At 45.5% G+C, this 27000-nt stretch overlaps 1 protein-coding gene across 2 annotated transcripts in view; it reads right to left on the reverse strand.

Moving 5' to 3' along the window:
* Positions 1-4198: 4198 nt before the first annotated feature.
* The window catches only part of LOC110533661 (microtubule-associated protein 6 homolog), a 38722-nt gene continuing 15920 nt past the window's right edge, over positions 4199-27000 (reverse strand). The window contains exons 2-5 of one of the 2 annotated variants that reach the window (XM_036990077.2): positions 14226-14445; positions 9369-9601; positions 5937-6047; positions 4199-4709 (exon numbers count right to left, since the gene is read on the reverse strand). In XM_036990077.2, coding sequence (XP_036845972.2) covers positions 4571-4709; positions 5937-6047; positions 9369-9601; positions 14226-14445 — 703 coding nt within the window. In that variant the 3' untranslated portion in view covers positions 4199-4570. Of the gene's footprint in view, positions 4710-5936; positions 6048-6631; positions 9130-9300; positions 9602-14225; positions 14446-27000 lie in introns of those variants that run through there. The other variant, XR_002475011.3, reaches the window with a different exon arrangement.

Genomic DNA, 27000 nt, shown 5'->3' on the forward strand with positions numbered 1-27000 from the left:
TATCGCCCTAGCAGTCGGTCTGTCTGTCTATGTGTTCAGTCATCCCCCTGGGCTTTCAGACCAGTCCCTTCTCAGTGCTCAGAACTCACACAGATCATTACTAATTAATTTTCTCTCTTCCTCTTACTTTTAGCCTATTGTCCATTTATGTACCATAATCAGCCAGGGCATGCTCTTTGCACCTCAACTACATCATTATCGCTGAAGGTGAGGACATTCACTACTTTAAGAGGTCGTATTACTGCATGGTCCTGTATGGCTCAGTTGGTCTAGCAGAGGCTTGCACTGCCAGGGCTGTGGGATTGATTCCCGGGGCCATCCATATTTAAAATGTATGCACGTATGAATGTAAGTTGCTTTGGATAAAAGAGTCTGCTAAAATGGCATATACAGTATATACTGAGTGCACCAAATATTAGGAACACCTTCCTAATATTGAGTTGCCCCCCCCCCCCCCCCCCTCTTGCCTCAGAACAGCCTCAATTCGTTGGGACATGGACTCTACAAGGTGTCAAAAGCGTTCCACAGGGATGCTGGCCCATGTTGACTACAATGCTTCCCACAGTTGTGTCAAGTTGACTGGATGTTCTTTTGGTGGTGGACCATTCTTGATACACACAGGAAACTGTTGGGCATGAAAAACGCAGCAGCGTTGCCATTCTTGACACACTCAACCCTGTGCGCCGTGCACCTTGTCAAAGATACTTAAATATTGTTTCTCATCCATTCACCCTCTGATTGGCACACATACACAATCCATGTCTTAATTGTCTCAAGGCTTATAAATCCTTCTCTAACCTGTCTCCTCCCCTTCATCTACACCGATTGAAGTGACATCAATAAGGGATCATAGAGTTCACCTGGATTCACCTCGTCAGTCTGTCATGGAAAGAGCAAGTGTTCGTTATGTTTTGTACAGCCAGTGTATATATAGGGCCTTCAGAAAGTATTCACACCCTTTTACATTTTCCACATTTTGTTGTGTTAAAGCCTGATTTTAAAATCTATTAAATTCAGATGTTTTTGTCACTGGCCTACACACAATAACCCATAATGTCAAAGTGGAAATATTATTTTCAAAATTTGTACAAATTAATAAAAAATGAAAAGCTGAAATGTCTGGAGTCAAGAACTATTCAATCCCTTTGTTATGGCAAGTCTAAATACGTTCACGAGTAAACATTGGCTTAACAAGTCAAAATAATTTGCATGGACTCACTGTGTGCAATAATAGTGTTTAACATGTTTTTTGAATGACTACCTCATCTCTGTACCCCACACATACAATTATCTGTAAAGGTCCCTAAGTTGAGCAGTGAATTTCAAACACAGATTCAACCACAAAGACCGGGGAGGGTTTCCAATGCCTCGCAAAGAAGGGCACCTATGTGTAGATGTGTAACAATAAAAAAAACTAACATTGAATATTATTTTCCGGATGGTGAAGTTATTAATTACACTTTGGATGGTGTATCAGTACATCCAGTCACTACAAAGAGACAGGCGTCCTTCCTAACTCAGTTGCCGGAGAGGAAGGCAACCGGTCAGAGTTTTCATCATGAAGCCAGTGTTAGAGTTTAATAGCTGTGATAACTGAAGATGGATCAACAAGATTGTAGTTACTCGACAATACTAACCTAATTGACAGAGTGAAAACAAGGAAGCCTGTAGAGAATAGAAATATTCCAAAACATGCATCCTGTTTGCAACAAGGCACTACAGTAATACTGCAAAAAATATAGCAAAACAATTACATTTTTGTTCTGAATACAAAGTGTTGCACTATTTGTACAAAAGTATGTGGACACCCCTTCAAATTTGTGGATTTGGCAATTTCAGCCACACCCGTTGCTGGCAGATGTAAAAATGGAACACACGGCAATGCAATCTCCATAGACAAACATTGGCAGTAGAATGGCCTTACTGAAGAGCTGGCACCGTCATAGGACGCCACCTTTCCAACATGTCAGTTTGTCAAATGTATGCAACTGTAAGTGCTGTTATTTTGAAGTGGAAATGTCTAGGAGCAACAACGGGTCAGCTGTGAAGTGGTAGGCCACACAAGCTCACAGAACGGGACCGCCGAGTGCTGAAGCTCGTAGTGGGTAAAAATCGTCTGTCCCCAGTTGCAACACTCACTACCGATTTCTAAACTGCCTCTGGAAGCAACATCAGCACAAGAGCTGTTCATCGGGAGCTTCATGAAATGGGAGTCCGTGGCCGAGCAGCCACACACAAGCTTAAAACCATCATGCACAATGCCAAGTGTCGGCTGGAGTGGTGTGAAGCTTGCTGCCACTGGAGCAGTGGAAACGCTTTCTCTGGATTGATGAATCACACTTCACCATCTTGCAATCTGACGGACAAATCTGGGTTTAGCGGATGGCAGGACAACGCTATCAGCCACAATGCCTAGTTCCAACTGTAAAGTTGGGTGGAGGAGGAATAATGGTCTGGGACTGTTTTCCATGGTTCAGGCTCAGACCCTTAGTTCCAGTGAAGGGAAATATTAATGCTACAGCATACAATTACATTCCAAATGATTCTATGCTTCCAACTTTGTGGTAAGAGTTTGAGGAAGGCCCTTTCCTGTTTCAGCATGACAATGCCGCCGTGCACAAAGCGAGGTCCATACAGAAACCGTTTATCAAGATTGGTGTGGAAGAAATTGACTGGCCTGCACAGATCCCTGACCTCAACCCCAATGAACTGCTTTGTGATGAATTGGAACACTGACTCCGAGCCGGGCCTAATCACCCAACATCACTGCCCAACCTCACTAATGCTCTTGTGGCTGAATGGAAGCAAGTCCCCGCAGCGTTTCAGCATCTAGTGGAAAGCCTTTCCAGAAGAGTGGAAGCTGTTCTAGCAGCAAAGGGGGAACTGACTCCATATTAATGCCCATGATTTTGGAATGAGACTTTCAACGAGAAGGTGTCCACATACTTTTGGTTATGTTGTGTATGTTGGAGCTAAGCACAGCCAAAGTCCTAGAAGAAAACCTGGTTCAGTCTACTTTCCAACAAACACTGGGAGATGAATTCACGTTTCATCAGGACAATAACCTAAAACACAAGGCCAAATCTACACTGGAGTTTCTTACCAAGAAGAGTGAATGTCTCCCTGTGGCTGAGTTACAGTTTTGACTTAACTCTACTTGAAAATATATGGCAAGACCTGAAAAGGATTGTCTAGCAAAGATCAACAACCAATTTGACAGAGTTTGAAGAATTTTGAAAATAATAATGGGCAAATGTTGCACAATCCCGGTGTGGAAAGCTCTTTGAGACTTAGCCAAAAATACTCACAGCTGTAATCACTGCCAAAGGTGTTTCTACAAATGATTGACTCAGGGGTGTGAATAGTTATGTAAATGAGATATTTCTGTATTTAATTTTCAATACATTTTAACATTTCTAAAAATAGTTTTTCACTTTGTCATTAAGGGCTATTGTGTGTAGATGGGTGAGAAAAAACCCAACATATCTCTCCTCTGTCCATGTCCCTGTTATAGACAACAGCTTTATATGGAAAATTACTGAAATATCCTCTAATCGTTATAACCGACAATAACGTTGCAACAGATTCTAGTTGGACTGTTTGTAGGCTATGATTTCCTATTAAATGTAATAGCTATGCTTACTGGTAGTAGGATGAGACTTGTGTGTGATGAGACACAGTCTATAGGAGAAGAATCATCATCAGAGATACGAGTCCTCCAATCCTGATGAGCAACTAAAGTCCTTGTAGCATCATGTGAAGATGTGAAGGCTTAACATCAAAGTCTTGTGTGCATGCATGTGTGTTTACTCCTCTGGGGCGGCACATTGAGGAAGAGGCGGCAGAGCACATCTGTACAGTTCGATGTCTCGGTGCCTACACTGATTATTCTTATTATTTAATACTCACTCTTTCCTCATCTTTTACTGCATAATCAAAGAAAGGAGAGAGGGGTACTTAATGAAGAATATTATGAAGAGTGACAGAGAAACAGCTGCTCCAGCCAATAACTAAAACCCCCTTTAAAAGCATTATCACAGAAATATTCACTAGACTAAAATGAAACTCATACATTAAATAAAAAATGAATGTGTCCTAAAGCATTTCTGCTTCACAAAAGGGTGGCCCGAGAACCTTGATATTAATTTTGAAGTGCGTTGACACACTTCACACACCAGTAAAAATGCAACACAGATTAGCAAATCCACAAGTTATATATATTTATTTGCATTTTAATTGATCAATATATAGTACAGTACCGTTTCATTTTTTCAATAAGCACTTTATGGTTTGGCATTTCTAATATCATTACCAATGAAACAACATTATTTTCAGACATGAGCATGTCACGGAATTCTATTTATAGCACCTTTTGCATGACCATTACACTGTTTCAAACACACTACGTGTATGTGGGTTTACCTCACTCAGAGGAGTTCTTAATGGGGTATTTCTCTTCATGAATAGAACTCAGTTGAAAATACTAGATATGTACAGTACAGAACAGATCAGAACAATAGTCCCTCCCTGTATACCACAGGCCTACAGTGTAGATCTAGTGGATCTACTTCTACTTTACATCTGGAGAAAAGCGCACGACTCCGCCGCTCCTCCGTGGTTCAGGTCTTTCCTCCAGTGGTTCTGGTTCTCCTCCAACGGCACCCTGGGAATGATGATCACCGGGTCGGAGAACCTCGCCATTAGGCTCTCTAGGAGGTGAGGCAGCACATAGTTGAAATACAAATAAAAAGGCACAAACAAAGAGACACAAGATGAGGCATTTCTCAAAGGCCAATCAAAAAGCATTTTGTTGAGTTGAGCACCCTGTGGCTACTCATATCAGTGTACAACATCAGACTGATACTGTGGGGGCATGAAGTCTCAGGCAAAGCTACTCTTGGTTTCTTGTCACTAATCTAATGTTGCTCAAAAAGACTGTTGGTGGACTTAAACAATTCATATTTTCTTCCCTAATCTTCATTCTGGAACAGACTGTTGGCAGTTATAAAGAAAACACATACCTTCCCCAAATCCAAACAAAAGTTGGCATTGTTCTTCAATCAGAGTGAGGATTTGATCAATTTCTGTTGAGGGTTTTTTGTTACTAAGTTCATGTCAATAAATAGCCACTGCTCTCCAATCCAATCTGTCACCTGAAACCTTTTCAGACTAAAAGCTAGAGCACACTAATGGGAATAATGAGAGTCTAATGAGAGGCCCAGGGTGTTCAAGGATACACAGCCACAGGACATTCAGAAATAATCTAACCTAAAATGAGCTAGAAACTTGAGGAGACTAAAACATGCACTTACAATCTTCTCCAGTAGCAGAATTTTCTCTCTTTACAGCTTGAGTTTCAGTACACCCACCCTATTCAAACCCATCCCAATACCCATTCAATATACATTTAAGAAAATAAATCGTTATGTTATATTTAGTATCACATTTGTTACTACAGTATAACATTTGGATTGCCGATCTAACTCAAACAACATAACATCATTACATCAAATGATCAACAATGATACAACAAAAAAGTTCAGATGTATAACTATGTGTTAATATAAACATCTGTAAGGTGTGTTATCCAACATGTTTATTAAGGCACCATACCTACAGTATAGGAAGTGACAGCCAACTTTCAAGCACTCACTCACTCACTGACAGACTGACTGACTGACTGACTGACTGAATCCCCTACTCGTTTCCATATGGAAGAGGAATCTGACCTGGTGGGAACTGTAACCTAGTACAGAGAGATTCATGGTGGAACTGTAACCTAGTACAGAGAGATTCATGGGGGGTCACTTTCAAAACTAAACTGTGCCACTATCAAATATCGAAGAAATCATGACTTTGAATGACATTTTATGAGCACATATGCATGATAATGAGAGATTTATGGCTTGTGGCGGCTGTGTGTGTTTCTAGGTTACCTTGGAATGGGTAGTGCACAGCCCCACAGGTGTTGCTTTAGCGTCTGCACCCAGCCTGTATCACGGATTGGCTGACAGAGCTGTATGTAGTGGTACTGTTTTAGCACAACCCTTCAAATGAATCAGAATGTTACTTGTTAGATTTTCTAGACGTAGGATTTCACATCCTCAAAAAGCTACTCATGATACCAGATAAAGCTGAGAAATATAGTAATTACATGATTAAAATGGTTTCAGAAAATATATCCAAATGTCTCACACATTCTCACAGCCAAACAAAAGGACCTTTCATAAATCATTACATTGTGTAAACTTGTACAGTTTGTTGGCCCAGTGTATTTACATGACATCCAATTCTGTAATAATGTTCCACCCATCCTTAAATTGTACATTGCTGTATAATTTAGGCTTTGAATATATTGGGACACATTATGCAAAATAACATACTGTAGCAGCAATATTCAAGCTCTTGAAAGGATGTCAGAACTCATGCCAGAATGTCTTTGATGAGCTTTGATAAGCGCTAAAGAAAATCTGAAGAGAAATGTTTTTTTCTTCCATGTGGACTCACTCTCTCAAAATCATCTCATGTCTCACAAAGACAAAGACACAAAAACATTTAAACAAATACCTGCAACCACTGTTCTTTCACCGTCCTCCATACGTTTCAACACAAAGAACCAAGAGGACACTGCTTTTTCTGCTTTTGCATTTATTCATATTTCAGTAAATAGGAGCAAGCAGAGAGAAACACAAGCACTTCACAGTAAAATATATTGGCCCAACATTTCTTTGTTCCATTATTACTTTCAATTTGTAGCTTTTGTTTCTAATGCTTGGATTCAAAATCGATATCACTGGGTGGGTTGTGTCAGCACTTTACATGTATGACCCCCCGCCCCCCCCCCCCCCCTTCCTGTGTTACAAGAGAAAGCATCCCCCTTCCTGTGTTACGAGAGAAAGCATCCCCCTTCATGTGTTACGAGAGAAAGCATCCCCCTTCCCCAACCAAAGGCTGCAAAATGCTAATAAGATGCCCCTCGCTCTCTGCTCCGTGGGCGCATGCTAAGTCTGAGTGGAATACGGTGTGGTGATTCATTGTGACATACTAACCAAGACACCACCATGGCAAATGGAGAGACAACACACTCCATTTCTCAAAACTGAGGGGAGGGAGGGAGTCAGGGGACACTGACTAGCACAATAGATTACAACAACACAAGAAAGAGACTGGGGAGTGTGAGGAGGTGGGGGTTGACCCACGACAAGACAAGTGCTGCACAACGCACTGCTCTGTTGAGGCCTATCCTATCCCAGGAGTCTGAGACGCTCTTCTGGTCTTTACTACTGTCAGCTAAGACATAAGCAGACGTCTAGTAACATACTATTACTTACAGCAAATAGAGCTCCACTGGCACTATACAGCCAATACAAAGGGGAGGTCTAACTTGATTAATTTTGACATAATTAGGTTTTCATTTGTAAAACAGATCATTTTCCTTGCTCACTCATTTTTATCCCATTCAAGAAACTGCAAACACATGCAGAAGTATAACACAAATGTAAACCAAATATAGAATCGAGTTTCGCTGCTTATCCTAATTCAATGAAATCACAGGGGAGAAATATCAAGTTGCTCTACATTGTTAGCCTATGCCTACAATATTTAGATTGCCATGGAAGGCAGCAGAGAGAGATTGATATGAAGTTGAATGTGTTGAATATAATCTTGACATCTACACGTAATCTTGTCAACCTAATCAAATCCACACACTTAAACACACACCTGGTTGTGGAAGAGGCCAGTTCTTTGAGGCCTGTGTTAGACAGACACATACAGATAATAATTTGAGAAAAAGAAGCATTCCAAACAGCCAGCATTCAACTTACCATCACATCACAGTTGCATTATTATTCAATAAAGAGAGGTATTAGCAGAGGTGGTAATCAGTGTTTCATACCCAAACAAATAGATTAATAAATAAAACATAATAAATGACATATAATTCCAAAACCTTAACCATGAGTCTGCTCCTACTAGTGTGGACTAATATCACATCCAGCCAGGCACCTCTTTAGACCTCTGGGATGTGATAGTGTTGCTGGGGTCCCATCTGCTAGTCCCATGGGGGCCTAATCACGTCGGTTACAGTCAACCATGGCTCTGTGTGTGTGTGTCTGAGAGGAGGGGAGGGGCTGTAGGCGGGGGTGTGTGAGGTTATAGGTTAGGCTGCTCTATGTAGGATTAGAAAGTGATCCTGCCACTCCACTGGGCTTTATCTATACAGAGTCTGCATGGTCTGGGTGAAAGCATAGCTAATGACCACAGAGCTACAATATCAATTTCCTATCGTGACTCAGTGACATGTAATGTAGTTATGCAAATGGATAATGTAATTATAATTTCATGATAGTAACATTTAATTTATCTGGCTGTGCAAATAACTGGTCTAGTAATGCATCATCATGTTACTGTAACCCAGATGGCTCCTGGTTTGGCAACAAGGTTGATGAAATAGGATATCCTTGTCTGACCTTTAAAATAACTTGATTAACTCACTTTCCTGTGAATAGAGAGAACACTTTGAATGAGACAGTATGAGGTTTTAAATGTTTACCTGACAATTCATTGCTCAAAACCATTCCCACATCATCCACAATCAACAGTTATTCGGTTTACAAAATAAGATTTCATTCAGGAATGATGGCAAAGTTTAACAAAGCATCTTAGTAATGGCAATCTGATTATAGACAGACTTGGAGGCCCGGGTGCACTGGAAGACAGTATTCAGGACCTACAGAGCAGGCACACACTGAGCCATGGACCAATACACTCTAGAAATACCAAGCTGCACATTTATCAAAGATTTTCAGACCATAATTCTAGATGAGTATCTATCTTTGGATACATTTAGCAAGTTACAGCTATAAAGATCAAGTCCATTCAGTGAGCCAATTTACATGGTTTTCTCTTTCCCAAAAATCCTTGATAAACTCAACAAAGCAATCTGTTCAGTTGGAAGATGGAAGCCAACCACACAGGATTGCTAGTCGGTGAGCTCATGCAACAATAGCACACGCCATTCATTGGTAGCCATGGCAATCTTGAGATGGAGACGGAGAGAGGGGGGTGGTCGGTGGCATCAGGAAGCAGAGGAAGCGGATGCACACATCCCCTCGTTAGTACGGTGATCTAATGTAATGTGAGGCAGGGAAGAAACGACATGTCATGTCCCAACTCTGACATTTACTGTAACTACTACTAACTTAGCCAATTGGCAGAGAGAAGAGAGTGAAAGAGAGAGAGAGAGCAGAAATAGGAGAGATAGAAAAGAGAGACAAAACTTAAAAAGGGGATGAGAACCTCTAATTATGCAGCCTTTGTGTTCTTTCCCTCAAAGAAGAATAAAAGGTAGAATTGATGATTTTTACTCTTTTGCCTCAGCCAGTTTGTTGTTCATCTCTTTACTTTTCTCCTTGTCCATCTCCGCAGGCCTGGACTCAGTGGGCTGGTTCTCCAAGGTCTTCTTCTTGGTGCCCCGCAGTGCTGTGCTGCCCTGCAGCTTCTGCTCTTTTGCCTTCTTCACAGGTTTGTCCCCTTGGCTCGCTAACCTGGTGCCCGCCTTTTTGGGTTTGGATCGGGGAGCACTGTTAGACCTCTCAACCTAGGCACAGGTGATGGGGAAGATTGGGATTCTTTATATAGCCTATCACCCAAGAAATTAGCAACAGGAGTAAATTACTGTGAAAAAAAGCTGCAGCAGTCCTCGGTTTGATGTTGTGTTTGTTTCATTATTACAATTAGATGTGTTTTGCCATCACAAAATACACAGTAAACAGAACAGCAAGAGAAATATTCTGTCATTCACAAAGACAGTGGGTTTGAAAATGTACTCTAGGAGGCTGTGGTTCTGAATAGGAGATTATCTCCCTAGTCAAAAAATCCTATAGGATTAGTGATTTTCCCAATAGAATCCTAGAGGATTCTCACCAACCTATGGGATTATGTGTCACCTCTATCAGAATCATATTGGACTACTTGTTTTGCTATTGGAAATGAAAAGTAATCCTATTGGTTCTAATAGGATTCTCACAGTCCTATAGGGTTTTGTGTCACCTGTATCAGAATCCTATTGGAATTATATTGGACTATTTCTTTCCTATTGGACCCTATATGATTCTCACAATTCTATCAAACTCCTATTGGAATTCTATTGGACTAGTTTTTACTTATTGGAAATCAAGTAATCTGATTGGATCTTATACGTTTTTGATAAACCTTTTTTTGTCACCCCAATCCGAATCTGAAAGTGAAGGTGGAGGTAGGGGATGATTATGGCCAAGGAGGTGCGTGTGCATGGACGTCGGAGGATCTGGCTGAGGAGACCACCAGGGCATCGGAGCACAGAGGCCGCTTGATGGAGACCGCTAGAATGATGGTGGCTGAAGCGGGCATGAGTGCTTCATCATTCTAATGGGCGGACCGAAGGGGTGACGTCAACGCTGCGGGACGAGGAATCTGAGGCTCAGGATGTAAACAAACATGGCGGCGTCCAGTTCCCGATTGCGTCCGTATCTGCTAAGACTCCGAAGTATTCCGGTTAGGCGGATTGGGAAGCTTGTCATGCTCAGGCAGAATTGTTAGCTCATTTTGGGGGGTGGTCGAATGAAGTTGCAGGGAGACAGACCCACTGTCTGAGCTGGTGGGCAGAGCAGCCCAGAGCCGGAAAAGCCTGCATGGGTGGCTGAAATGACTGAACTCATTAGTGCTGTGTCGCTACAGGCAGCACGAAACACACGCCCTGGTCCCAGGGTCTGCTGGGGGTGTGGCCAGCCAGGCCATCTGCGCAAGGATTGCCCTATGACTCCCAGAGCTCAGGGAAATGGCTTGTGGTCCGCATAGACGGGGTAGTGTGGATCCCTGGCTCTCTTTCCCAACCCCCACCATCTTCAGGAGGAGCCCACCGACGAGGATGGGGGAGCAAGGCTCCATGTCCTCTAAGAAGCAGATGAGGGTGCTCCCCTGAACCACCTGCTGCCGAAGGACAAGGCCTTCACTTGGATAGTGGAGTGCGAGGAGGCCTTCAGCACCCTCAAACGTGCACTGATCAAGGCCCCTGTGCTTGCCCCTCCCTGACCTCACATTTCCCTTTATCCTGGACACAGACACAAGCAATATGGGCATGGGTGGGGTGCTGGCCCAGGTGGGGCCAGAGGGGGAGAGAGTGGAGGCGTACTTCAGCAAAACATTCAGCCAACATGAGCGCCGCTAATGTGTCACCCGGCGTGACCTCCTTGCTGTTGTGGCTTCCATCAAACTCTTCAAGTATTACCTGGGTGGCCTGCCCTTTACTGTAAGGACTGACCACTCTGCTCTACAGTGGCTCATGTCTTTCAGAGAGGCAGGTGGGCAGGTGGCATGCTGGTTGGAGGAGCTTCAGCTGTACGACTTCACAGTGGTGCACAGGGCAGGGACACGCCACTCCAACGCCGACGCCATGTCCCATCAGCCCTGTACTGCAGATGGCTGCTGCCACTGTGAGCGGAAAGAGGGCTGTGAGAGAGAGCTGTGTCTCCAGAGCACTCATGGGGTGGTGGAGACTGGACACTTTGGGGTCACACTCTGCGGCCTCCATCAAGCCTTTTATTGGGGGCAGCACAAGAGGGATGTGGAGGACTTTTGCCGGCCTCCAGGCCTCTCTCATGCTCAGCTCCAACAGTTCCCAGTTGGGGCTCCCATGGAGAGGGTGGAAGTGGATGTAGTTGGGCTGTTCCCCACCACAAACAGCGGAAACCGCTGGGTGCTCACGGCCATGGACTATTTCACAAAATGGCCCGAGGCCTATGCTCTGCCTGACCAGGAGGCAGAGACCATTGTCGACGCCCTGACAGCGGGGATGTTCAGCAGGTTTGGAGCTGCGGAGTCCATCCACAATGACCAAGGCGGTTCACCATCATGTGTGAGAGGCTGGGTATGCACAAGTCCCGCACTACTCCTCTCTATCCTCAAAGTGATGGCCTTGTGGAGCGCTTCAACAAAACGCTTGGACAGCAGCTGGGAATCGTCTCTGCCAAACACCAGCATGACTGGGACAAGCACCTGCCTATGGTCCTCATGGCATGCGCTCCACTGTCCAAGCCTTCACTTCCTGCACGCCTGCCCTCCTCATGATGGAGAGAGATCCGCACCCCTGCAGAGATGGCGTTTGGTGTGCCCCTGGATAGCCCTCCTGTTCCCCCGGGGCTGGAGTATGCCCGGAGACTCCAGGACCGCCTGGAGACAGCCCACACCTTCGCCAGAGAGCAGCTGGTGAATGCAGGTGTGAGGCAGATGAGGAACTATGATGTGCACACCTGGGGAAGGCACTTTGTGGTTGGGGAGCTAGTCTGGGTCTATAGCCCCCTGAGAAAGAAAGGTGGATGCCCCAAGTTGGACAGGCACTGGGTGGAGCCCTGCAGAGGGTAGGGGAGGTTGTTTCCCAGGTGCAGCTTTTTTTGTTGTTATGGGACAAGTTAACCCCACACAGAGGGGCCTCTTCTCCCCAAACCCCAGGGACCCCCACAATTCTCCTCTATGGCAATGACATTCACCAGCCTCCCCCCGGCACCGCAGACAAGGCCGCAGACAGAGGCTCCCTGCCTTCATCCCATGGGCCCCAGATGGGCAGCCCCCTGCCACGTAATGAGCTCCCTGTTTCAAATCTGGACACTCTGCAACCATCACGGCCACGCAGGCAAAGGAGACCTCTGGGACGCTTCAGAGACTTTGTTTGTTCCGACGGGGACGAGGGACTTTATGGTTGGGGGGCTGTGTAGCGACCCGCACAGACAGCTGAGTGTTATATGTTATGCTGTTAGTTGCTTGTGTTGTACTTACCAGTACCAGTGTTCGCGGGGTCTGACATGGCAATCAACCTGCTATCTGCCAATCACGGGAATGCCTGGAATGTTCTGGTTGGTGGAGTGACAGGGGTTGGCAGGGGGTGGAGCATTGCATGTTTAAGCCCATGTTTTAGCCAATGTTCTCTCGCTTATGTCTGGTCTTTACAAGAGAAGGTCATGGTTGTTTTATACGGGTATCTTTCATTTATTTGGCGTGGGCTACGGCCAAACAGTAGCCTGTGCAGAGTTGGGAATAAACCGTGAATTTGTAAACTCATTCCTCTGTCTGGACAATTGTTCCTTTATGATCTAGCCAGGTCATTACATATACGATTGAAAATTGATATTCAAATTTCCATTTATATTCCTAAAACATACATTGAAAATGATGCTGTTGCTGCTTCCCATTGACAATAACTTTTGATAAATAGCCCAATGTCAAAACACTGTTTTGAAGTGTCCAAATCAATAATTAATAAACCGTTTGTGATATATTGAAAACCTAAACATAAAATGCACTACCTACACATGCATGTACCATAATAGCGATCATATTACTTATAAACTTTTGACAAGTGGCAATTGATCACTCATATTGATTAGGGGAGAAATCAAAACGTGCAGGAAATTAGCGCAATATAAAATAATTGAGGATATAAAAATAAATCAACATTTCAATTTCTCACTAGCTTAACAATTTACAGAGTAAAAAAATGCTCTTCTGCACAATTGAACAGGCCTGCTCTGGAAAGAGCTCCCATAGTGACTGTGCAGTTCATTCGCCCTGCATACTTATTATAACCTGTCAAGCCATAATATTGATATTATTCTATTCATTTTTATTTCAGATCACATTGTATGGACACTAGAATTACATAAATACAGCTTTATTGGAAAATCTGGGTGGCAGCAACCGAAAGGTCGCTGGCTTGAATCCCGGAGACGACTAGGTGAGGAGAATTGTTTTTTGTCTGTGTGCCTTTGAGCAAGGCACTTAACCCTAATTGATCCTGTAAGTCACTCTGGATAAGAACGTCTGCTAAAATGTAAATCTCACAGCTAAATATGGAACAGAAACCTGAGCATTTATGTTTACCTGCAATCAAGATTAAAGACCAGTAAACTGAGGAACATCATCTCTCCCGTGTCTCTGGAGCACAATCTCCATATCTTTGCCTATTCATACCACTGAAAAAATCCTGAGGTTCTCAACCTCTTCATCACACCATCACAAAATGGGATAAAATCATATAGGATAGGTTCCAAAGTCTGATTGCAATTTCTATTGGAATTTGTTTTTGGGAATCGTATCAGATTTTTTTTTACTAGGGCTGCATTATTGCTGTACCATTGGTGTAGTCAATAGGACATGGCCTGCATGGTTTAAAGGAGCTTAAACATTCTCACCTTGGTCTCTTGTAGCCCTTTGTAGGGCTCATTGTACAGGCTACGTATCCTCCTCCTGTCCACAGCCTTGTTGTCATTGGGCTGCTTCTTGGCCTGCTCTCCCCTGTAGGTGGCACTATAGCTGGTCTCCAGGCTGGTCTTCTCATCAGGGGGAAGGAACTGGGACTTGGCTCGGATCAGCTTCACTGGCTTCACATCCCTGTGGGCCTTGAACTCAGTCCTACGAGAAGAATCAAATGCAGTCACGGAAGAAACTGTGATACAGTAGTGTGATGAAAAAAGCTCTCTTCACATTTCACCTACAATCTATTTAGGGACATTAAAGAAGACTAGATCTGTATTGTCCCAAAGGGCAATTTGTGTTTCAGCATGTAGGCATTTAAATACTCATGAACAATGAAGCAGTCACATACCAATAAGTACATTGACATAGAGCAGGCAGTGGTACTCAAAGTAGCCTACTGTCTCATAGAGAGGGTTCTGTACAGGATGAGCCAACCTCCAGATTATCGTCAAATTGAGATCTGTTCACTATCAACTCTTTTTTAGCAGGTCTATGAACGAACATGTTGCTAATCATTTGAATTTTAGATTGAACTGCCTTTCATAGATCAAGTTGATTTCAAGAGTTGTAATGGATTTTGAACTCATAAAAGCAGACCTAGTTTTTCAGAAATGACTACATGATGGCCTTCTCAGTGATGAGCAGCTTGAGGCTGGGACATGACATATTAACTCTAGTATTGGGAGGTCAGGTGGAAACATATTCATTCATTAATTATCCATAACTTCAATATTCCTCTCCCACTGCTCCTTCGTATTATCTAACCAAATTCCATTGTTCATGCAACTAAGGTGTCAAACACCAAATGAAAACAGAGGACTCCCTCCCTGGTCCCTGGACATGAAAAAATTACCGTTCAAGGCTCCCCAGTGACCTCACTCTGTGCAGCAGCAGACCCCAAGCCCCAACCCCTCCCCCAACAACAGCACAATGCACACGCCTTCCCTTATAGCCACACTGAAAAACCCAGCATAGACCCGACACAGAGAAAAATATCACAGTGAAAAACTCAATGTTCCCGATGTGCACTACAGCAGTGAAGGGAAGGAGGGAGGGAGTGTTTATTGATTAGGTAACACTATTACTAGCTAACGCTATTACTAGCCTGGATGTAGAAGGCAGCCCTGACAGGCCAGGCAGCCCAAGCAGGCTCAAGTACTCCAGGCCCATTATAACAATTAGGCTGCTGCTGAAGATCACATAAAAATACCTGATATCAATCACACTACAGCTCAACCCATGGAAACCAAGGCAGCTACTGTAGCATGGCCATGGACTGATGACGAGAAGGCTTAAGTAACTGCCATCCATTAAGTAATACACTGTCCTATGTGTGGTAGGACAGTTCAGTAGATGTTCAATAACTGTCAACAACATTTCAACTAACTATCCTCTAATTCTAACCCTAACCCTAAACTTAACCCTAATCCTAACCCTTATGCTCACCCTAACCCATATTCTACACATAACCCTAAACTTAACCTTAGCAAGCAGTTTCTTATCAACATATCATTTGTTGATAGTATGACCATCTGTAGATCATCTACAGGTAACTGCCAAAATAATGGAAACACTTGAGTAAATGAGGGACACAAAGTATATTGAAAGCAGGTGGTTCCACACAGGTGTGAGTCCTGAGTTAATTAAGCAATTAACATCCAAACATTAGGGTCATGTGCTGTATAAAAATGCTGGACAGGCCATTATTTTGGCTACCATGCCTATGACTCCACAGGATGACAATGTCCCCATCCACAGGGCATGAGTGGTCACTGAGTGGTTTGATGAGTATAAAAACGGTGCAAACCAAATGCCATTGCTGTCTCATTCACCAGATCTCAACCCAATTGAACACTTATGGGAGATTATGGAGCCGAGCCTGAGACAGCGTTTTCCACCACCATCAACACAACATCAAATGATGGAATTTCACAACACTTGTAGAATCTATGACAAGGTGCATTGTTGCTGATCTGGCTCGTGGTGGCCCAGCACCCCATTAAGACACTTTATGTTGGTGTTTCTTTACGTAGGCAGTTACCTGTATATGGCACTATCCAAATAAAGTGTGACCTAATAGTTTCAGAATTCCCCAGATCTGTGCCTCGACACAATCCTGTCTCTGAGCTCTACGGACAATTCCTTCGACCTCATGGCTTTTTTTTTGCTCTGACATGCACTGTCAACTGTTGGACCTTATATAGACAGGTGTATGCCTTTCCATATCATGTCCAATAAATTTAATTTAACACTGGTGGACTCTAACCAAATTGTAGAAACATCTCAAGGATAATCAATGGAAACAGGATGCAGTCTCATGGGCCTCCCGAGTGGCGCAGTGGTCTAAGGCTGTGCCACTAGAGATTAGAGATTCTGGGTTTGAGTCCAGGCACTGTCACAGCCTTCTGTGACCGGAAGGCCCATGGGGTGGCGCACGATTGGCCCGGCGTCGTCCGGGTTAGGGAGGATTTGGCCTCATACTTTGTGTCCCTCATTCGCGAACTAGTGGCTCCTGTGGCGGGCTGGGTGCAGTGCACACTGACACGGTTGCCAGGTGTACAGTGTTTCCTCCGACACATTGGTGCGGCTGGCTTCCGGGTTGGATGGGCATTGCGTCAAGAAGCGGCTTGGTTGTGTTTTGGAGGAAGCTCTTGACCTTCGCCTCTCCCGAGTCCGTACGGGAGTTGCAGCGATGAGACAAGACTGTAACTACTACCAGTTGGATATCACGAAATTAGGGGTAAAAAAATGTAAAGGAATTTGAGTCTCATAGCAAACGGTTTGAATATTTATATAAATAAGGTATTTCAGTTTTTTTTTTTTTTATACATTTGCAAAATTTCAAAAAAACTGTTTTACTTTGTCATTATGGGGTATTGTGTCTAAATCAATGAGAAAAAATCTATAATTTCATAAATTTTAGTTAAAAGTCACTGTATGTAAGAATGCTGTTCATTGACTACAGCTCAGTGTTCAACACCATAGTGCCCTTCAAGCTCATCACTAAGCTCAGGACCCTGGGACTGAACACCTCTCTCTGCAACTACGATCCTGGACTTTCTGACGGGCCACCCCCAGGTGGTGAGAGTAGGCAACAACACATCCACCACACTGACCCTCAACACGGAGGCCCCTCAGGGATGTGTGCTTAGTCCCCTCCTGTACTCCCTGTTCACCCACGACTGCGCGCACAACTCCAACACCATCATTATGTTTGCTGATGACACGACAGTGGTAGACCGGATTACCGACGACGATGAGACAGGCTTTAGGGAGGTCAGTGACCTGGCAGTGTGGTGCCAGGATAACAACCTATCCCTCAACGTCAGTATGACAAAAGAGCTGAACGTGGATTACAGGAAACAGAGGGCCGAGCACGTCGCCATCCACATCGACGGGGTCGAGAGCTTCAAGTTCCTTGGTGTCCACATCACTAAGGAATTAACATGGTCCACACACACCAACAAAGTCGTGAAGAAAGCACGACAATACCTCTTCCCCCTCAGGAGGCTGAAAAGATTTGGCATGTGCCCTTAGATCCTCAAAAAGTTCTGCAGCTGCACCATTGAGAGCATCTTGACTGGCTACATCACGGCTTGGTATGGAAACTGCTTGGCATCCGACTGCAAGGCGCTACAGTGAGTGGTGCGGACAGCCCAGTACCTCACTGGGGCTGAGCTCACTGCCATCCAGGACCTTTTCTGTTCTAACTATGCACACTCACTGGACTCTACCCACACACACACACACACACACACACACACACACACACACTACATATACGCTCACACACACAAAACACACACACACACACACTCGCTTTTACCCCTACCTATATGTACATATTACCTCAATTACCTCGTACCCCTGTGTATTGACTCGGTAACTGTACTCCTTGTATACCCTCGTTATTGATATCTATCTACTACTTTCTTTTTGCAATTTTTTTTACTTACTCGTAAGTAAGCATTTCACGGTAGTCTACACCTGTTGTATTTGGCACGTGACAAACAACATTTGATTTGATTTAAATTGACCCACAACATTTGATTTTCTCATGAAGTAAACTGCCCATGATCTCTATGATGTGACATGGTGAGTAGAGTGGTGGTTAAAATAAGTACAAAGCAGATTACACAAAGACAGATTATACAATGTCCAAGGCCAAGGGCACAGAGTGCTACCCGCAACAGGGCACTAGTGATGGAGGGTAGTGGTAGGACTGGCAGAGAGAGAGAGAGAGTCAAACACAAGTCTATACTGTACATAACTTGCTGGACAACGTCATGCTCATATGACTGGTAACAATGAAGCTAGTGTCTTTCAGGTCAGTGTGTGCTTGGTACCTACTCTCCTTCCAGCTGATCAGTGTACATTTCTTTTAAAACATTTCTTTGACAGGATTAGGTACGTATGACAGGATTAGGTACATTTCTTCAAAATTCCTGCACACCTGTTACACACACTTCTAACTCTACAACTGAACACATCTAATTTCCCTTTACTCCCTCTATTATGTGGTACTACAAATGAAACTTCCCTCCCCAAAAACAAGCCATTATTTGATGAGGTAAAGCTAACATATGTATATCTTACTGTGTGGCCATGTAGAAAAGCAGGTGTTGCCAAGCTAACAAACTGGCTAATGGTTCTTCCTGCTTCTTGGAGCTGACCCTGCTGACCCTGCGGGAGAGATGGGATGTCTTGTGAAAAGCTCTGTCACTATGACGATATGACACTGGCACTGACAAGGGGTGTATATGTGTGTGTGTGTGTGTGTGGGGGGGGGGACTTATAGCTTTATGGCTAGTCTAACTCTAAACAAATGTATTCCCAAGTAAAATCGTGCACTCTCCTTAAACATGTCATGTCAGTTAGACTACATCCATTCATGAGAGAAAATGAAAGAAATCCAATTGATTGCAGCATTTACATTGGACTGTGTTTCATACAGTGTTTTATATTAAAAATTATTATCATCAGTTTGACTGGACAGTCAGTCTATTTGACTGTAAGTTTACCTTCCTATATCAAATCAAATTCTATTGGTTGCTTACCCATATTTTGCAGATGTTATCGCAGGTGCAACAAATTGCTTATATTCCCAGATCCAACAGTGTAGTAATACCTAACAATACACACAAATCCCCAAAATAAAAAGATAAAAACATCCCACTTTGACAGTAAAAGAGCTCAGCACAGAATTTCTAATCTGAAGCCCATCTGTTACGGTGCGTGAATGAGGACCCAAAAGCGAATCAACTTAAACAGAGCTTCTTTAATTACCAAACATAGGTAGGCTCAGATGGACCGGCAGATTCCGACAGGACAGGACAAGGTTACAGCAAACATGACGACAGTCTGGTTCAGGCATGAATGACACAAACAAACAAGAATCCGACAAGGACAGGAGCAGAAACAGAGAGAGATATTGGGACCTAATCAGAGGGAAAAAAGGGAACAGGTGGGGAACGGGGTGAATGGGTAGTTAGAGGAGACAAGGGACAGCTGGGGGAAAGCGGGGGAGAAAAGGTAACCTAACACGACCAGCAGAGGGAGACAGGGTGAAGGGAAAGGACAGAGACAAGACAACATGACAGTACATGACAGTACCCCCCCACTCACCGAGCGCCTCCTGGCGCACTCGAGGAGGAAACCTGGCGGCAACGGAGGAAATCATCAATCAGCGCACGGTCCAGCACGTCCCGAGAGGGAACCCAACTCCTCTCCTCAGGACCGTACCCCTCCCAGTCAACTAGGTACTGATGACCACGGCCCCGAGGACGCATGTCCAAGATTTTACGGACCCTGTAGATAGGTGCGCCCTCGACAAGGATGGGGGGGGGGGGGGGGAAGACGAGCGGGGGCGCGAAGAACGGGCTTAACACAGGAGACATGGAAGACCGGGTGGACGCGACGAAGATATCGCGGAAGAAGAAGTCGCACTGCGACAGGATTAATGACCTGAGAGATACGGAATGGACCAATGAACCGCGGGGTCAACTTGCGAGAAGCCGTCTTAAGGGGAAGGTTCTGAGTGGAGAGCCAAACTCTCTGACCGCGACAATATCTAGGGCTCTTAGTTCTACGCTTATTAGCAGCTCTCACAGTCTGCGCCCTATAACGGCAAAGTGCAGACCTGACCCTCTTCCAGGTGCGCTCGCAACGTTGGACAAAAGCCTGAGCGGAGGGGACGCTGGACTCGGCGAACTGAGATGAGAACAACGGAGGCTGGTACCCGAGGCTACTCTGAAAAGGAGATAGCCCGGTCGCAGACGAAGGAAGCGAGTTGTGGGCGTATTCTGCCCAGGGGAGCTGTTCTGACCAAGACGCAGGGTTGCGAAAAGAAAGACTGCGTAAGATGCGACCAATAGTCTGATTGGCCCGTTCTGCTTGACCGTTAGACTGGGGGTGAAAGCCGGAAGAGAGACTGACGGAAGCCCCAATCAAACGGCAAAACTCCCTCCAAAATTGAGACGTGAATTGCGGACCTCTGTCCGAAACGACGTCTGACGGAAGGCCATGAATTCTGAAAACATTCTCGATGATGATTTGTGCCGTCTCTTTAGCAGAAGGAAGCTTAGCAAGGGGAATGAAATGAGCCGCCTTAGAGAACCTATCGACAACCGTAAGAATAACAGTCTTCCCCGCTGACGAAGGCAGTCCGGTGACAAAATCTAAGGCGATGTGAGACCACGGTCGAGAGGGAATAGGAAGCGGCCTGAGACGGCCGGCAGGAGGAGAGTTACCGGACTTAGTCTGCGCGCAGACCGAACAAGCAGCCACGAAACGACGCGTGTCATGCTCCCGGGTGGGCCACCAGAAACGCTGGCGAATGGAAGCAAGCGTACCCCGAACGCCAGGGTGGCCGGCTAACTTGGCAGAGTGAGCCCACTGAAGAACGGCCAGACGAGTAGGAACGGGAACGAAAAGAAGGTTCCTAGGACAAGCGCGCGGCGACGGAGTTTGAGTGAGTGCTTGCTTTACCTGCCTCTCAATTCCCCAGACAGTCAACCCGACAACACGCCCCTCAGGGAGAATCCCCTCGGGGTCAGTGGAGGCTACTGAAGAACTGAAGAGACGAGACAAAGCATCAGGCTTGGTGTTCTTAGAGCCCGGACGATAAGAAATCACGAACTCGAAACGAGCGAAAAACAGCGCCCAACGCGCCTGACGCGCATTAAGTCGTTTGGCAGAACGGATGTACTCAAGGTTCCTATGGTCAGTCCAAACGACAAAAGGAACGGTCGCCCCCTCCAACCACTGTCGCCATTCGCCTAGGGCTAACCGGATGGCGAGCAGTTCGCGGTTACCCACATCATAGTTACGTTCCGACGGCGACAGGCGATGAGAAAAATACGCGCATGGGTGGACCTTGTCGTCAGAGAGGGAGCGCTGAGAAAGGATGGCTCCCACTCCCACCTCTGACGCGTCAACCTCGACAACGAACTGTCTAGAGACGTCAGGTGTAACAAGGATAGGAGCGGATGTAAAACGATTCTTGAGGAGATCAAAAGCTCCCTGGGCGGAAACGGACCACTTAAAGCACGTCTTGACAGAAGTAAGGGCTGTGAGAGGAGCTGCCACCTGACCGAAATTACGGATGAAACGACGATAGAAGTTCGCGAAGCCGAGAAAGCGCTGCAGCTCGACGCGTGACTTAGGGACGGGCCAATCAATGACAGCTTGGACCTTAGCGGGATCCATCTTAATGCCTTCAGCGGAAATAACAGAACCGAGAAATGTGACGGAGGAGGCATGAAAAGTGCACTTCTCAGCCTTCACAAAAAGACAATTCTCTAAAAGGCGCTGGAGGACACGTCGAACGTGCTGAACATGAATCTGGAGTGACGGTGAAAAATTCAGGATATCGTCAAGGTAAACGAAAACAAAGATGTTCAGCATGTCTCTCAGGACATCATTGACTAATGCCTGAAAGACAGCTGGAGCGTTAGCGAGGCCGAAAGGAAGAACCCGGTATTCAAAGTGCCCTAACGGAGTGTTAAACGCCGTCTTCCACTCGTCCCCCTCCCTGATGCGCACGAGATGGTAAGCGTTACGAAGGTCCAACTTAGTGAAAAACCTGGCTCCCTGCAGGATCTCGAAGGCTGAAGACATAAGAGGAAGCGGATAACGATTCTTCACTGTTATGTCATTCAGCCCTCGATAATCTATGCAGGGGCGCAGAGACCCGTCCTTCTTCTTGACAAAAAAAAACCCCGCTCCGGCGGGAGAGGAGGAGGGGACTATGGTACCGGCGTCAAGAGCTACAGACAAATAATCCTCGAGAGCCTTACGTTCGGGAGCCGACAGAGAGTATAGTCTACCCCGGGGGGGGGTGGTTCCCGGAAGGAGATCAATACTACAATCATACGACCGGTGTGGAGGAAGAGAGGTGGCCCTGGACCGACTGAACACCGTGCGCAGATCGTGATATTCCTCCGGCACCCCTGTCAAATCACCAGGCTCCTCCTGTGAAGAAGAGACAGAGGAAACAGGAGGGATAGCAGACATTAAACATTTCACATGACAAGAGACGTTCCAGGAGAGGATAGAATTACTAGACCAATTAATGGAAGGATTATGACAAACTAGCCAGGGATGGCCCAAAACAACAGGTGTAAAAGGTGAACGAAAAATTAAAAAAGAAATGGTTTCACTATGATTACCAGAAACAGTGAGGGTTAAGGGTAGCGTCTCACGCTGAATCCTGGGGAGAGGACTACCATCCAGGGCGAACAAGGCCGTGGGCTCCTTTAACTGTCTGAGAGGAATGTCATGTTCCCGAGCCCAGGTCTCGTCCATAAAACAGCCCTCCGCCCCAGAGTCTATTAAGGCACTGCAGGAAGCTGACGAACCGGTCCAGCGTAGATGGACCGACAAGGTAGTGCAGGATCTTGAAGGAGAGACAGGAGTAGTAGCGCTCACCAGTAGCCCTCCGCTTACTGACGAGCTCTGGCCTTTTACTGGACATGAAGTGACAAAATGACCAGCGGAACCGCAATAGAGACAGAGGCGGTTGGTGATTCTCCGTTCCCTCTCCTCAGTCGAGATGCGGATACCTCCCAGCTGCATGGGCTCAGCACCCGAGCCGGCAGAGGAAGATGGTAGTGATGCGGAGAGGGAGGCGACGGAGAGCGCGAGCTCCTTTCCACGAGCTCGGTGACGAAGATCAACCCGTCGCTCAATGCGAATAGCGAGTTCAATCAAGGAATCCACGCTGGAAGGAACCTCCCGGGAGAGAATCTCATCCTTTACCTCTGCGCGGAAACCCTCCAGAAGACGAGCGAGCAAGGCCGGCTCGTTCCAGCCACTGGAGACAGCAAGAGTGCGAAACTCAATAGAGTAGTCTGTTATGGATCGATTGCCTTGACATAGGGAAGACAGGGCCCTGGAAGCCTCCTCCCCAAAAACAGATCGATCAAAAACCCGTATCATCTCCTCCTTAAAGTCTTGATACTGGTTAGTACACTCAGCCCTTGCCTCCCAGATTGCCGTGCCCCACTCACGAGCCCGTCCAATAAGGAGAGATATGACGTAGGCGACACGAGCAGTGCTCCTGGAGTAAGTGTTGGGCTGGAGAGAAAACACAATATCACACTGGGTGAGGAACGAGCGGCATTCAGTGGGCTCCCCAGAGTAACACGGCGGGTTATTGATTCTGGGCTCCGGAGATTCGAAAGCCCTGGAAGTGGCCGGTGGATCGAGGCGGAGATGGTGAACCTGTTCTGTGAGGTTGGAGACTTGGGTGGCCAGGGTCTCAACGGCATGTCGAGCAGCAGACAATTCCTGCTTGTGTCTGCCTAGCATCGCTCCCTGGATCTCGACGGCTGAGTGGAGAGGATCCGAAGTCGCTGGGTCCATTCTTGGTCGGATTCTTCTGTTACGGTGCGTGAATGAGGACCCAAAAGCGAATCAACTTAAACAGAGCTTCTTTAATTACCAAACATAGGTAGGCTCAGATGGACCGGCAGATTCCGACAGGACAGGACAAGGTTACAGCAAACATGACGACAGTCTGGTTCAGGCATGAATGACACAAACAAACAAGAATCCGACAAGGACAGGAGCAGAAACAGAGAGAGATATTGGGACCTAATCAGAGGGAAAAAAGGGAACAGGTGGGGAACGGGGTGAATGGGTAGTTAGAGGAGACAAGGGACAGCTGGGGGAAAGCGGGGGAGAAAAGGTAACCTAACACGACCAGCAGAGGGAGACAGGGTGAAGGGAAAGGACAGAGACAAGACAACATGACAGTACATGACACCATCCAACTGTCCCAGAGTTTCAAATAAGAAACCATACACATCTGAAATGATTGCACGATTTACTACCAGGCAGAATCAATGTTAATTCGATAGCATACACAATACATAACAGAGGACGTTCTCTCACATTTGATTCAAAGTAAGGTGAATCAATCAACCCCAGTGTACAGTAAATCAGTCCGCATGCTTCCCATCCGAAACAGTTCTGAACAGTTCATGCATAGGACTATATTATGATTACATTTTGTGATGTTTTTGTTCATTTTGGCCTTCGGCAAGGTTTTTGTCAGCTGCTCATGCACACAAAATGGTTTCTTGAGGCAAGACGAAGTTTGGTAGATGAAGTCTACGCCCTTTCGTCCGTGATTGGTCAAAGGTAGGGATTCCTGATTCCTGTTCCTGATCAATACCCTCTCCTCCCTCAGGGATGAGCTTGCCTCTGGCTGTTATGGTAGCTGTAGCTGAATCTGTAGCCTTTCAAGACAGCCCATGCAGTCAGATGGCTATTGGCTACAGTGTGACATAGTGCAACTCAGTGAAATCCCCACAGAAGGTATTGTACCTTCTGATGCATGGCTAAACCTTGGACATATCCACACCTTTAATAAAGTTTGATGCGTCAAGTATTTCAAACAATATATGTCATTTAGCAGAAACTTTTATCAAGCGACTAACAGTCACACGTGCATACATTTTACGTATGGGTAGCTCCGTGAATCAGAACACACAATCCTGGCTTTGCAAGCGCCATGCTCATCATGGTACACACAAGAATTTGACACAAAATAAATCACTATTGAGTTAACATTTTGTGTGACATGAGAAAGAGCGGCGTAATCAAGAAACAAATGTTTTGGCTTTATATAGTACATTATGTTGTGCATAGACACACTAACTGAATACTGAAGGACAATTAAGCACCATAATCCAAAAATTTATGTTTAACACTTCAATTCAACAATCCTCTCTTCAGACTATGCTGTAATGCCACACTGCTGATCCTAACCGGCCTGCATCTGAAGGGAGTTACTGGAAGCTAAGCTTTGTATGAGAAGGAGAGACTGAGCAGCATGTCCTGCCCTCCCGCTCTCTCTCCATCCATCCCTCTCTTTATCTCTCCTCAGTCAGAGCCCGTGTGGTTAGATTCAGTGATTCAACACGCACTGCCTGCCTGTCGATAGAAACACCAGGCTTTACAGGCCTTCTAAGAGGATCACTTTTAAATCCACCAAAATCTGTTGGCCTCTTTACAATATTTCAGCCACTACTGCTGCTCGGCTCGTATGGATGGCACACCAACAGTCCAGTGCAACATTCATTCATTCATTCACATTCATTCACTGCAGGCAGGGCAGGGGTGAACTTAGGATAAAACTAGTCACTTTCATCTGCAATGATTTGTGAATACCCTGTGCAGAGCAGAGGTCCCTATGGCCAGTGAATGACTAGACAGCTGTCCATCTAACCATGATGAGAGTAATGTGGGTATAAAATGAGTCAATGGCATTAAAGAAAATGAAATTCCAGTATAAATAAATGACTGAAATACATTAATCAATGTTGGATTTAGCAGCAAAGGCCAGATTCCACACTCTGCTGGCATGAAAATGTGCTGTGATGCAACCTGAGACGATCTGAAAAAACAAATAATGCGCTCCCTTTCCCCCTCTGGGCTGAAGTAAACAAAACTCAACTACCTCTCATTCTTAAAGCAGTGCAACATGCTACTTATTCATCATCCACATGGTATGAGGTTATTACACATAATGCAATAGAGGAAGAACAAATAATTGCCTCAAACTGAAACTGTTTTCTAATTAGATTTCAACAATGGAAAATAAGCCTATTTAATGAGATGAAAAGAAGAGCTGTCTGTTCTGTGGCTCATTGTGTTCATCACCTTGGTCTGATTTCACCATCAGGAAACGGCTGGTGGTCGGTGGGGATAATGTGGAGTAAACAATGCCTAATAGCAGCAGGTGAGGCCTGACCATAGGGGTATTCTCATGTTATTCTCATGTAAAAGTGACATTCAAAGCGTAAACATGGCACAAAGTAGGGAGGCAGCTGAGCTGAGGGATCTTAACCCCTGCTCTGTCTGAAGTGGCAGCAGGTTCCCTAGTCAGAGAATAGAGCTCAGGGATAGAGCTCTGCTACCCGACATGAACCCGACGATACATCAATAACTAGGGTACGGGTAGGACTCGGGTATCACTAAATTGATATCCCTCTAGTGGTGTGGGGAATGTGCTTTGGCAAAGTGGGTGGGGTTATATCCTTCCTGTTTGGCCCTGTCCGGGGGTCTCATCGGATGGGGCCACAGTGTCTCCTGACCCCTCCTGTCTCAGCCTCCAGTATTTATGCTGCAGTAGTTCATGTGTCGGGGGGCTAGGGTCAGTTTGTTATATCTGGAGTACTTCTCCTGTCTTATCCGGTGTCCTGT

This window comes from Oncorhynchus mykiss, chromosome 10, assembly GCF_057628025.1.
Source record: "Oncorhynchus mykiss isolate SJ-2025 chromosome 10, ASM5762802v1, whole genome shotgun sequence".
In the NCBI taxonomy this organism is placed as follows: Eukaryota; Metazoa; Chordata; class Actinopteri; order Salmoniformes; family Salmonidae; genus Oncorhynchus; species Oncorhynchus mykiss.